Source organism: Eulemur rufifrons, chromosome 6 (genome assembly GCF_041146395.1).
Source record: "Eulemur rufifrons isolate Redbay chromosome 6, OSU_ERuf_1, whole genome shotgun sequence".
NCBI lineage: Eukaryota > Metazoa > Chordata > Mammalia > Primates > Lemuridae > Eulemur > Eulemur rufifrons.
This window is the reverse complement of record NC_090988.1, coordinates 56,316,648-56,329,949: the sequence shown is the minus strand read 5'-3', so window position 1 is coordinate 56,329,949 and position 13,302 is coordinate 56,316,648. Positions and strand designations below refer to the sequence as shown.

General features: G+C 35.4%; 1 protein-coding gene across 1 annotated transcript; it reads left to right on the top strand.

The window, feature by feature from the left end:
* Window positions 1–1,640: 1,640 nt before the first annotated feature.
* Window positions 1,641–2,597, top strand: LOC138384848 (olfactory receptor 51G2-like). The gene has a single exon (XM_069470512.1). It carries the CDS (start codon window positions 1,641–1,643, stop codon window positions 2,595–2,597), a length of 957 nt encoding a protein of 318 aa, XP_069326613.1.
* The last annotated feature ends 10,705 nt before the right edge of the window (window positions 2,598–13,302 follow it).

The following is a 13,302-nucleotide window of genomic DNA, read 5'->3' as shown; positions in this document are numbered from 1 at the left end:
TGTTAACATTGACCAGCGTCATCCCTAAACACTAACAATGCTCAGAGATTGTGCAGAGTGGATTCAGAGAATGTCAAGAGCCCTGAATGGAAAGTGCCCATGCTATGATACACAGGGTGCCACGTCTAGAATTGTTAACATTTGCTTTTTTCTTGAATGATGGAGAATTTCTTGAATGATGGAGGCCCTTGGCTATATAGCTTATTCAAAATTATTCAAATTAAAAAGTGAAGATTAAATAAAAACATAGCTTAATTATTAAGCTTAATAATTATATTAATTATGATTCTGGGCTTGATTCCAGTTTTCTGTTTTTGTCATGCAAAATGTATAATTTTTAGTTAAGTATAAAGAAATAAAAGTTATATTCCAGATTGATATTTTGATAAACTGAATAGGACAATTTTAAAAAACAGTGACCAGTAGACAAGATACCTATGTGTCTTGTCTACATTGCTGGGACAAAGAAAATGTCATTTTATGAGAAGGGAATATATGATTTTGCAAAACCATTCCTTGGATAAAGGGTTAGGTACTGGGAACATTTGAATAACCATCTCAGCCAAGATCTTATATTGGAGTTCAAAACAAAAGTAAAAATAAAAACAAACAAACAAACAAAAACCCTCCTTATCTCTATAGCAGGTATTTTTGAGAAAAAGAGCCATGGTAACATTGATCATGAAAATCCTCTTATCATTGATATATTATGAATTTCACTTAAGCTTTTAATTATCATACTGTCCTCCATCCCTTATAATGCAAGCAGAGCAGTTTATGTTTTGATGGTTGCTGTATCACTATAATCCAGTTCAGAAAGAAGTTATCAAAATTGATTGCATAAATAATTCAATGAATGTTAAGGTAAAATGGCCAATGTATAATTTATGCAATAAATCAGGTGATCTTTATTTTGTATTGATTATAAATGAACTATTTTATACACAAAACAAATGTGTACAATACCACCAAAGGTCTTAGTGATTAAATTCACAAATTTCTAATTCTGTAGTAGCTCATATGGGACACAAAAATTATTCTGGGATTTTATAAAATTGTGTATTAATTGTGTGATCAACATTTCTACATCTCATTATATTTGTTTTTTTTTATTTTAAAAACATGTGCTCATATGCTGTAACAACTTATGTATAAGTTTTTATATGTGTATATATATATATATATATATATATAAAAAAAATATGTGTTTCAGGGTTGAACAAGATTTAAGAAATCATCTGCAATAAAATAGCATTATAAGCTCAGTGAGAAGCATGAATCTTAGAACTTCATTTGAATACAAATGCATTGCTAGATTTGCTTTTTAGAAACTGAACAGAACAATTGTAACCAATTTAACAAAATGCAGATTTTTTTTAAACTGGGGCCATGTTACCTGTGGAAAAATGATATTGAAGGGACCTTGCTCATAGTTTTAGATTACCAAAGAGTATATAGTTGGAAATGGTAGATCATATTTTATGGGCACAGTCAGTATCAGTTGAAGGGAATGTAAGTAAGACTAGTTGTAATTTAAATTGCAGTACAGACACTCAGAATTTAAAATTCTATGCCAAATATCAACGACTATTCCTCAGATAATGCATTTAATTCCAGGAAAAGCATGCCATCCTGGTGTCATGCTTCCTGTCAATAGCACCACCGCCTTCTTCTCCACCTTCCTGGTGACAGGCATTCCTGGGCTGGAGGCTGTGCACATCTGGATCTCCATACCCTCCTGTGCCATGTTCCTCATTACCTTGGTGGGTAATGTGACCATCATGACAGTTATCTGGCGGGAGCAGACCCTCCATGTGCCTATGTACCTCTTCCTGGCCATGCTAGCTGCCTCTGATCTGGGCCTGTCCCTCTCCACCTTCTCCACAATGCTGAGGATCTTCTGGCTGGATGCTCGAGAGCTGACCTTTTCTGCTTGCTTCACCCAAATGTTCTTTATTCACACCTTCCAGGATTTTGAGTCAGCCATCATACTGGCAATGGCCTTTGACCGCTATGTGGCCATTTCTCGTCCACTGCACTACTCTTCCATCCTCACAAACAGTGTGATCACCAGGATAGGTTTGGCCATTGTTTCACGAACCTTGACTGTGCAGGTGCCTCTTCCCATCCTTTTGAGGAGGCTGTGCTTCTGTCGCTCCAATGTGCTTTCTCATTTCTACTGCCTGCACCCTGACATTATAAAGCTCTCTTGCTCCAACTCTAGAATCAATAGCAGTTTGGGATTGTTTGTGGTGCTCTCTACCATGGGACTTGACTTTTTGCTCATTCTCTTTTCTTATGTGCTGATATTGAAAACTGTGCTGAGAATTGCTTCCCATGGTGGCCGTCTCAAGGCCCTCAACACCTGCGTCTCCCACGTCTCTGCTGTGGTCGTCTTCTTCACACCCATGATCTGCCTGTCCATGCTGCACCGCTTTGGCCCACGACTTCCCTCACATGTCTACATGACCTTGGCCAACATGCACTTCCTTATTCCTCCTGTGATGAACCCCATTGTCTATGTTGTAAAAACTAAGCAGATGAGGGATAAAATATTTAAGTTTTTCATCAAAAGACAAGCTGGAGAATCAAGGTGACATTTATAAAATATTTTATAAAGGGATAGTTTGGAATAACATTAAACCAACACTTTATGATTGGCTAGAAATGACAGAAAGGTAGGAGGATCTTAATATTAATATATTTTCTCAGTCATGTCTTTTTCTTTTCCTGCTGTAGTTCTCCTACAATTTAGTCATGGAAGTTTTATTTGTGAAAATCATTTTCCACAGTCTGGGCAGTAATTAAAAATATAGCATGGTATTGTTGTTAACACTCTCAAACTCCTGGCCTCCAAAAGTTCTGGGATTATAGACATGAACCACTGTACCTGGTTGTTCTTAACACTCAAACATATAAACTTAACATTGGAGTATGTTTTATTTTATGTTTATTTATAATTGTAATTCAATTCCTATACCTCTTACTATATAATATTTTGTTTGATTTTATTCTATGCCCCCAAGTCTCTCTCTAAATCTGAGTTTTTAAACCAGCCAATTTAAATTAATCCAGATTAAGAGAAGGTGGTTCAGAGATTCTTAAGCATGTTCAGTGTAGTGATGATGGTGTCTTGACTCTGGTAAGACAACCATCCAGACATAAAAAAATACAATGATTTTTTTATCTTTTTGTTATCAACTTCAGGACTTCAAGAAAAAAAAAAATTCTAAGAAAATCTTGTTGTTACTTGCCAGTCTGAGTTTTACCTAACTCTGTAGATAAGGTAGCAGTGTCATCTTGTGCTTGTTATCAGAAAGGAACCTGTAAAGATTTGCAATTAAAATAAACAGCACCGTTTTATAACCATATAAACTAATGGAACTTTCCCTGTTCCATTTCTAAGTTAGAAATTTACAAAAAAATTTTAAAATTAGAATAATTTTAATTTCACAATTAAACTTTTAACTAAAATAATTTGATAAGAAAAAGCCAAAGAATGTTCCAACATGATAGTACTGTTTTACATTCCTAGCAGAAAAAAAAATAACAGTTCCCATTTCTTCATATCTTTGACCACATTTGATAGTTTGTTTTTTTTACTTTTTCTTTTATTTTTAGCCAAACCAGAATGTGTGCACTAAAAGCTCATTTTTGCTTTACTTCACATTTCCTTAAAGAGCAATGATGCTAAGCATTTTTTTTTTTTACTATTTGCATATTTTCTTTTGTTAAGAGTCTTCAGGCATTTTCCATATCTTATTTGTCCTCTTTTAAAATTGGTTGTTAGGACATCTTTATACATTCTACTATTAGACCTTTCTTAGAATCTCATGAATATTTTCTCATGGATTGTGTCTTGCTTTCATTTTCTTAGGGGTGTCTTCTGATAATCAGAATTTTTAAAAAAAATTTAGATGAAGACGCATTTATTTTATTTTTCTCATGACTAGTGAACTCAGTGTCCTATCTTTTTAAAAAAAGCCTAATCTAGGGTTATGAGAACACTCTCCCATATTTTCTTATATAAATTTTAGCTTTTATATTTAGATCTAGGTTCCATCTCAAATTTTTATTTATTATGTAAGTAGGAGTTAAAATTCACTTTGTTTTTCAATTGTTATTCAGTTGTTCCAACATTATTCACTGCAAATATTTTTCATTCCCATTCAACTAGTTTGACAAAAGTTGATTAATCATATTCACGTGGATACTGGAGATTCCCTTGCATTGACTGATTGTTCACTCTCTCCCTGTGCTCATACCATACTGTCTTAATTACTGTAGCTCTATAATAAGGCTTGCAATCCTGTAGTGTGAATCCTCCAATTTTAGAATTAGCTTTTTAGAATTTATTTGATTCTTCAATTCTTCTAATTAGCTTTTTTCTGTATAAATTTTAGAATTAGCATGTAAATTTCTAAAAAGAACGTGCTGAGATTTGGATTGGTATTGAATTAAATCTATGGATAAATTTGGGAAAGAAATCATATATTAAAAATAATAATATAAGCTGCATATAACTAAACAGACCAAATAAACAAGCAAAATAAAAATATTGACTAAAATTAGTTTTATTAAATATATATTTTTATGCCAATGTCCATTATTGCCTAGGTGTCAATGCCCGAGCCTATTCCTTATATATTCATAGACCTATTCAAAAACAGATAATCTGATCTATACTTGATAAATTATCTAAATTACATAAATATTTTATGTAAGGAGTTGTCTTAGTTGAGATGCTATAACAAAAAAAAATCTTGGACTGGGTAGCTTATAAACAACAGAAAGTTTTTTCTCATAGTTCTGGAGATTGAAAAGTTCAAGATCAAGGCACCTACAGCTTCAGTGTCTGGTGGGAGCCCATTTGCTGGCTCATGGTACCTTTGTGCTGTGTCCTCACATGGTAGAAGGGGTGAGAATCTCTTTAGGGCTGCGGTCCTCAACCCCCAGGCCACCGCCCAGTACCATTTCATGCCCTTTTAGGAACCAGGTTGCACATTATCGCCTCAGCTCTTCCTTTTCCCCAGCCCCGTCTGTGGAAAAACTGTCCTCCATGAAACTAGCCTCTGGTGCCAAAAAGGTTGGGGACTGCTGCTCTAGGACATTAATTCCATTAATGAGGCTCTACTCTCATGGCCTAATCACTTCCCAATGGCTGACCTTCCAACCTAATCTCATTGGTGATTAGGTTTTAACATATGAATTGGAGAGCACATAAACATTCAGATCACACCAGGAGTATTTCTTGTTAAATATAAATTAATCAAAAATGTCTGAAGAAATTGAGGACTATAAATGGATTATATGTATATTACATCTAATATATGGTATTATATGAGATATAACTAAAATTTTTTCTCTCAGTATTAAGGCACAGTGCAAAATAACATTGAACACAGAATATTAATACATTTCATATATTTCTGTGATACATTACTTGAGATAATTTGTCTCTCATTTTTACCAAAAAACCTTAACCCTTAGCATATATCAGAAGTGTAAAAGGGGGTCAATCTGCAAATAATAATAATAGTAATAATAATAATAACAAACATCGGTTTCCACACATTATAACCACCAAATAGGCTCTTCACTGCAATGTAAACTTCAAGTGCACTGTGTCATTTTTAGATCCAGTTTCTTCTTTTCATTTTTAACCACAGCTACTTTCCTTTGGGACCTTCTACCAATTTTAATAATCCAGACCCTTTTCAGACCACAGGTTCGATTAGTTGACTTCACAAACATGCATATTTTTTAATTTCCTGAATTATTTCTCGTATTCCTTACTCCCCATCTGGAGCCAGTCTCATTATTTTTCTAAATTTCCAGTTGAACTGCAGTTTAGCCCAGATGAAACTCTAGTTTATGAGTCCGGAAGCTTATATTTGGGGTCTATAAAGATGACAAAACCAATAGAATATATGTTATTTTATGATCTATATGAGATTCATTATAAGAAATTGGCTCACGTGACTATGCAGGGTGGGAAGTCCCAAGATCTGTAGTCGGTAAGCTGGAGACCCAAGGACAGCTGATAAGGTAGTTCCAGTCCATGTCCAAAGGCCTGATACCCAGGGGAGCTGATGGTGTAAGTTCCAATCCAAAAGCCCAGAGCTGTGAGATCAAGAAGAGCAGGTTTTTCAGATTGAGCCTGAAGGCAGGAAAGGATCTATGTTTCAGAACAAGCAGGCAAGGAGAAGGAGTTCCCTCTCATTCAGCCTTTTTGTTCTCCTCAGGTCTTCAACTGATTGGGCCATTTAATTATAGAGGGCAATCTGCTTTACTCAGTCTACCAATTCAAATGTGAATCTCACTCAGAAACATTCTAACAGACATAAAGAAGAATGTTTGATCCAATGGCTGGGAACCAGCTGGGTCAGTCAAGTTGACAAAAATTAACTATCATGAAGCTGAATTACTTTTAATTCTCCAGCAATGGATATTATTTTCAGGATATTAAGAAATTGTCTGCAGGGCCAAGAAAACTAGATATTTCTGAGAATAGACTCTCTGGTAGGCTTGGAAAATTCATTCTGTCAAGGGCACATAATAACATAAATTGCATCCCTTAAGGGAGTAATCATCACCATTAATGCCACCATTACCAAGACTTTCTTTGGCTATGATTCCAGGAGCAAAAAGGAATATCATGATTATTAATTAATCTTTCTAGGCACCTTCCTCAAGAAAATTTATTTTTCTAGAAATCAAAAATATATATTTTGGTGTTCAAAAATGTAGCATTTCCCATTATATACAATAGATTGGCATTTAGTTCTACAAATATAATATGCGAATACATATTTAGCATGTCTTCTTGACTCTATTTTAGGCCTGGATTTAGACCTATAAATTAAAGTAATATATTCTAAACTCTACGGATCTAAGCAAACAAATGGTGAAGTGCCATTGGGTGGGTGTAAGAGTGGAAAACTCACTAGGTGTTCACAGTGCAGGGGGAAAAAGATTTCTCACACAGAGATCACAGAGATTAGCATATACAAAAGTAAAATGTTTATTTTAGTTTCTTAGGAGAGTGATTGAGAGAGAGAAGGGAAAAAGAGGGAGAAAGAGAGATAGAGGAGAGATGGTGTGGCACCCAAAGAAAGAGAAGGGAGGTGCACGCACAGAGGCCAAGAGGCCTGCTGTTTTATTGGAGGACAAAGAAAGGAAAAAAATAGTGATTGTTGTTAGTTGATAACAGAATCAGCTGTGAAGTAATTAGCAGGAGACAGATGCAAGATATCAGGCTGTCCATCTCTCCCATTTTTTCTGTTCCTGGGAACTTAGTTATCTCTGGAATATGGGCAAGTTGTTCTAGTGAGACAGCCTCATTGCTGGGGGTGTGATTTTATGATGATTTCACCCCTGAGATACGGCTTTGGGCACTCACTGAGGCCTGAAGCTTGTGCCGCCTGCTGTCCACTCAGGAACTATTCAAAGTTGTAAGAAGCAAATTCTAAAAGGCAATGTTTAGTCAATAGGTCTAGCAATTGTAAAAAAAAAAAAAAAAAATTACATTTCCTTATTGTCTGCTTGGCTCATTTTAGATGTTTTGAAAACAGAGCCCCCCTGGATGCCTGATAGTGAGAGGGAGAGAGGGAGAGTGAGAAAGCTCATGTGATTGACTTTAGCCCTTACTGAAAAACTGTGAATTAGATAATTTTTTCTGTTATTGAGATTATTTTTTTTTTGTTATTTTGCTAGCAAAGATGTCCTTTCAATGGGTTTAATCTAATATCCTAAACTAGAAATGCATTTTTATCTAAAGTCTTAGAGATCACATTTTTACAGCTTGATTACCCCAAAGACTAAAACAAACAAATAAAAAGGGCAGACAATTCAGTGAATAAAGACCTGTCTTTTCAACAAATATTACTGAAACAGCTGGACATCCAGATGCAGAAAGATGAGTCTAGATATAGACCTTACACATTTTGAAAAATTTAACTGAAAATCGATTATGTACCTAAATGTAAAACACAAAACTATGAAATTCCTAGTAGATAAAACATGAGGAAATCTAGGTGAACTTGGGTTTGGCAATGGCTTTTTAGATACAGGACCAAAAACATGATCCATGAAAGAAAAAAATGATAAGTTGGACTTTATTAAAATTAAAAAATTCTGTCTGTGATAGACACTATTTAGAGAATAAAAGAAAAACCACAGACTGGCTTTTCTGCTAAAGGACTTGTATCTAAAGTAAATAAAGAAACCTTAAAACTCAACAAGAAATCAATTTAATTTTAAAAAGAGGAAGAGAAATGAATAGATACCTAACCAAAGAACATATATGAATGACAGAGAAGCATATGCAAAGATATTCAACATCATATATGTCAGGAAATTGCAAATTAAAATGACAATATAATCCCACTATACTTATATTATAATGGCTTAAATCCAAAACATTGACAATGGTAAATGAACTCTCATTCACTGATGCTGAGAAGGCAAAATGGTAAAGACACTTTGGAAGACAGTTTCTTATAAAACTAAACATACTGTTATCATACAACCCAGCAATCATGATCCTCTGTATTTTCCAAATGAGTTGAAACTTATTTTTACTCAAAAATCTGCACATTTACTTATTTATAATTGCCAAACTTGGAAGTAACCAAAAGGTCCTTCAACGGGTGAATAAACAGCTGCCGCCTAAGAGGAGCTGGCGGCGGACGGTGGCCTGCGAGGCTCTTCGCAGACAACATGGCGGCGATGTCCTCGAGCCAGGCCAGTGCGCGGCGGCAGCGGCGGGGCCTCGCGCGCGGCAGGGCGCCCTGGGCTTGGCCTCCCTCCAGTTCCCTGGAAGCGGCCAGCGGCCAGCGCGGGAGTAGCAGCAGAGGCGGAGGCTCTAGCGCGTCCCTCTCCTCCCCCTCAACCTGAGCCAGGGGAGGCCAGGCGGCCGGGTGGTTGGAGTGAGGGGGTCCGCTGGCCTAGAATGGGAATTCCCCTTCACCGGAATATGGAGACTGCTCAGTCACCAGGAGCACAAAGTTATCATTGTCGGGCTGGATAATGCAGGGAAAACTATACTTTACCAATTTTCTCTGAATGAAGTTGTGCATACATCCCCTGCAATAGGAAGTAATGTAGAAGAGGTAATTAATAATACACGTTTCCTAATGTGGGATATTGATGGCCAAGAATCTCTTCGTTCCTCCTGGAACACTTACTATACTAACACGGAGGACCTACGGAAAGCTGGATTGCTGAGTTTTGCTAATTAACAAGATGTTATAGAATGCATGACTGTAGCAGAAATCTCCCAGTTTTTGAAGCTAACTTCTATCAAAGATCACCAGTGGCACATCCAGGCATGCTGTGCTCCTACTGGCGAAGGATTGTGCCAAGGGCTTGAATGGATGATGTCACGACTTAAGATTAGATGGTCTCTACTGACCTCTTCTTATAGACTTTGTGTAAACGAAGTGCTGGACTTTGCCTGAAAGCTGCAAAAATTAATGGTTTAGATATATTTATAATAAACTGATTTAAACTTTTTCTATAAGAAGAAAAATCAAGACCACTTATTTGAAATCAAAGATGAAGTCTCATCTTCCAATTTGCTTTCTCATTAGTTCCTTCCAAAGTAAGTTATTAAAGTTGTGACTGACATTTTTCTCATAATGAATCCTCTCAGGACATTGTGTACCCAGTGGTAAGTACAAGGGGAGAGCAAGACATTTTGAACTTTAAGAGCTTGATTATCAGTGTCACCCCCCCCCAGTTGAATGTTCTCTTCTTGTTCCATTAAGTCAACATACAAATTAGCACAGATACTCAGTTTCCAATATTTTAAAATGTAATGTTACTTATGAAAAGTATTTTGTATAAGGTTGTGTATTTATTGTGTATATGTCTCACATTCCAGTTAATGGCTTTATGTTCTAAAGAAAAGCAAATAATACAAAAATTAATAATATCCTTAGCTATAACTATAATGAGATAAGTACTGGCATTGGTATTAAGTGCCATTTTGTACCCTTACCTTATGTTCTCTGTATTGTATTAACCAACCCCCAAAATCATTGAGCTGCTCTTAAAAAAAAAAAAAAAAAAGGAAAAGGAAAAAGCTTGGAAAAAAAAAGTGGTACATCTACACAGTGAAAAATTATTCAGCAATTAAAATAAGTGAGCCATCAACCCACAAAAAGGGGGCTTAAATGCATATTAAGTGTACAAAGCCAATCTGAAAGGGCTACAATACTGTATGATTTCAACTACATGATACTGTAAAAAAAGTAAAATATGGAAACAGTGAAAAGATTAGCATTTCCCAGGGGGCTAAAGAGAGAGATGAATAGGTGAGTACAGGGTATTTTTAGGGCAGTGAAGCGATTGACTATGATACTGTGATTGTTGCTATATGTCATTATACCTGTGATACTGTCATGGTTGCTAAACATCATAAGATATTGTATAGGTTCTGATAAATGTAAAATGAGATGTAGCAACCATGACAGTGTCATACACAATAGTTTCACTAATGCAAGCAGTTCATACCAGGGGAAACTGGACGAGGGAAGTAAGGAGATCGATGTACTTAATTTTTCTGTAAACCCAAAATTGCTCTTTGAAGTATTATTAACTAAAAAAAAGATGGATTTGAAAAGTGGGAGTTCTTCAAATATCTCATCACAGTTCTCCTTCAGTAACCTCAAAATACACACTAAAAGATATCTGGTACTTATTAAAATATATTAAAATTTTCTCAAGAATTTTGCCTTGTCATAAAAGATGTCCGTGTTCCAGAAGAGTCATGCATTAGAAAATCTTCTTATTTTTAATACTATTCTGTAAGAACTAAATACTGAGCTGGCAAAAATGTGTAGCTATGTTGTTCGAGACTTAGTCTGCAATGGAAAATCATCAAATGCAGTTCAAAATTGGAAAATACTTCACAAGTGTGAAAGACATCATTTAATGAGCTAATCCAAATGCTGACTGTGGGGTCTCAGGTGTAAAAGCAGTTACTCAGAATAAAAATACCCAAAAGACTTATCATCCAGAGTTTATTCCCTGGGTTGTTCTTCTAGCTATCAGTGTACAGTACAGATATATATATATATATGTATATGTATATGTATATCTCCTCTGAGTTCTTATAAGCTAGGCATGACTGTTTTGCCTAAGACCTAGGAATATCAATACAGGAGGTACAAAGTGGAAATTCAAGGTCTGACTTTTTATGTTCCCAATGATTTAGAAAAAATCATGCCTCTAAAAGGTAAAATTTAGAATAGTTTGTGGCAAAAATTATAGGTTCTACAATAGGATCCTTGGATGTGATAACAGATTTTACATACTCATAGTAATATGACCTTGGGAAAGTTAATCCTTTAGTGCCTGAGTTTCCTCTCCTGTAAAACTGGGAGAATAGCAATAGCTATCTAATACTGTATGTGTGACCCTTAAATTGGATAATACATATAAAGTGCTTGAAACAGTTTTTAGGAAAATATTGAGTACCTTGTAAGCACTGATAAATATTTCCAGTTGTTATTATTATTTGCTATTACTGCTATATTGCCAATACTTGTGCTGAGATGTGATAAGACTTCTATTTAAATATTCTGATATTTGCTATGTGGTTGATACACAGCAAAGTCAGGCACTCCTGGGAGACAACTAAGCAAATGAAGCAAAGTCTCAGTCTTAAGTGGCTAATAAAATTATGGTTGCACCTGCCTATTTTAAACAAAATAACCATTGAAATAAATCTCTGTCTTGTAGTTTTCAAAAGCCACTTCTTCTGTTTTATGTGTTTGACTTTGGACCAGAACTTTTGTATTTTCTTCGTCATCTGAATTAGAGAGAGACAGAAGTAGAGAGAGACAGAGAGAGAGAACAGTGAAACAGTGTGAGGGAGAATAAGGCAAATACGTGTTTACAATGTGTTTATAATGTGATGTGCCCTACTTCCTTGTTAAAAGGTTGGGATAATCTGAAAGGAGAATTTCAGTTACATTAAGGGATAATTGATAAGTATCTTGAAATACAGGGTAGTGTTTCATCTGCTTTGTGTTGTGATAGCCCAGATGCAAGTTGGAGACTATGGAGATTTCAGATTTTGGTAGTTGTTTTAAAATTGAATAACATTTATTATTGATAACTTCAAAGCTTCTAAGAGTTGCAGTCAAAAAGTGCTGATAAACATATATGGAGAGAGAAAGAATTTGCTAAAAGTACTACTTTTAATTATTATCTTGACCAACTGAATTAATGCATTTTAGTAATGGAAAATTAATAATTTTATAATTTTAGACATCTTTTTAGAGAAAAGATATTTTTATTTTAAACTTTTATTTGATGTCCTAAAAATAAAAAAAAAGTGTTATTTATTTTATTTTATTTTTATTTATTTATTTTTTTGCGACAGAGTCTCACTTTGTTGCCCAGGCTAGAGTGTCGTGGAGTCAGCCTAGCTCACAGCAATCTCAAACTCCTGGACTCAAGCAATCCTCCTGCCTCAGCCTCCTGAGTAGCTGGGATTACAGGCATGCGCCACCATGCCTGGCTAATTTTTTTCTATATATTTTTAGTTGTCCAGCTAATTTCTTTCTATTTTTAGTAGAGACAGGGTCTCGCTCTTGGCCAGGCTGGTCTCGAATTCCTGAGCTCGAAAGATCCTTCTGCCTCAGTTTCCCAGAGTGCTAGGATTACAGGTGTGAGCCACCGCGCCTGGCCAACACTTGTTATTTTTAAAAGGTTGCTGTAATTTGATCTCATTCTTTTGGTGGTAGATATGAAAATGTCATCACTCTACTAAGTGGAAGATGCTCTCAAGTATTAAATAATTATGGGCCTTGACAATTTTTAGTGATTTTCCTGTTCTAAAAGAGAATGTACTATACCCTGAATTTTTATTTGTCTTCTTTGACTCTATGCTATTGATCCTTGTGAGTTAATGCTTATTAGAGTATGGATAATATAGCAGCTTCTGACCAGCACTTTAAATTTCATGCTAACTCAGTCATTCTCTTCAAGGGTATGGATGAGAGACAGATGAGTGAATTTGTGTGTGTGTGTATGTGGAAGAAAAATTAGACCAAGAGAACATATTTCACAACTTAGGATGGAAAACAAGAATTTGAATCTTCATGCTGCCTCCAGTTATTTATTAATTTGTAGTCCAACCCACCTCCTCCACAACAATTTCTATCCACAGAAAAATGAAATATTCTCTCCAGTCTTCTTTTCAGTATTATAGAGAGAAAAGAGAAAGGAAATTAATTTTTGTAGTTAGGAATTTATTATCAAGTTAACAAAGCAAAAGCTATATACACA

Bases quoted from the DNA above. Each gene is read 5' to 3' on its own strand.
- LOC138384848 (XM_069470512.1), top strand. From the start codon at position 1,641: ATGCTTCCTGTCAATAGCACCACCGCCTTCTTCTCCACCTTCCTGGTG.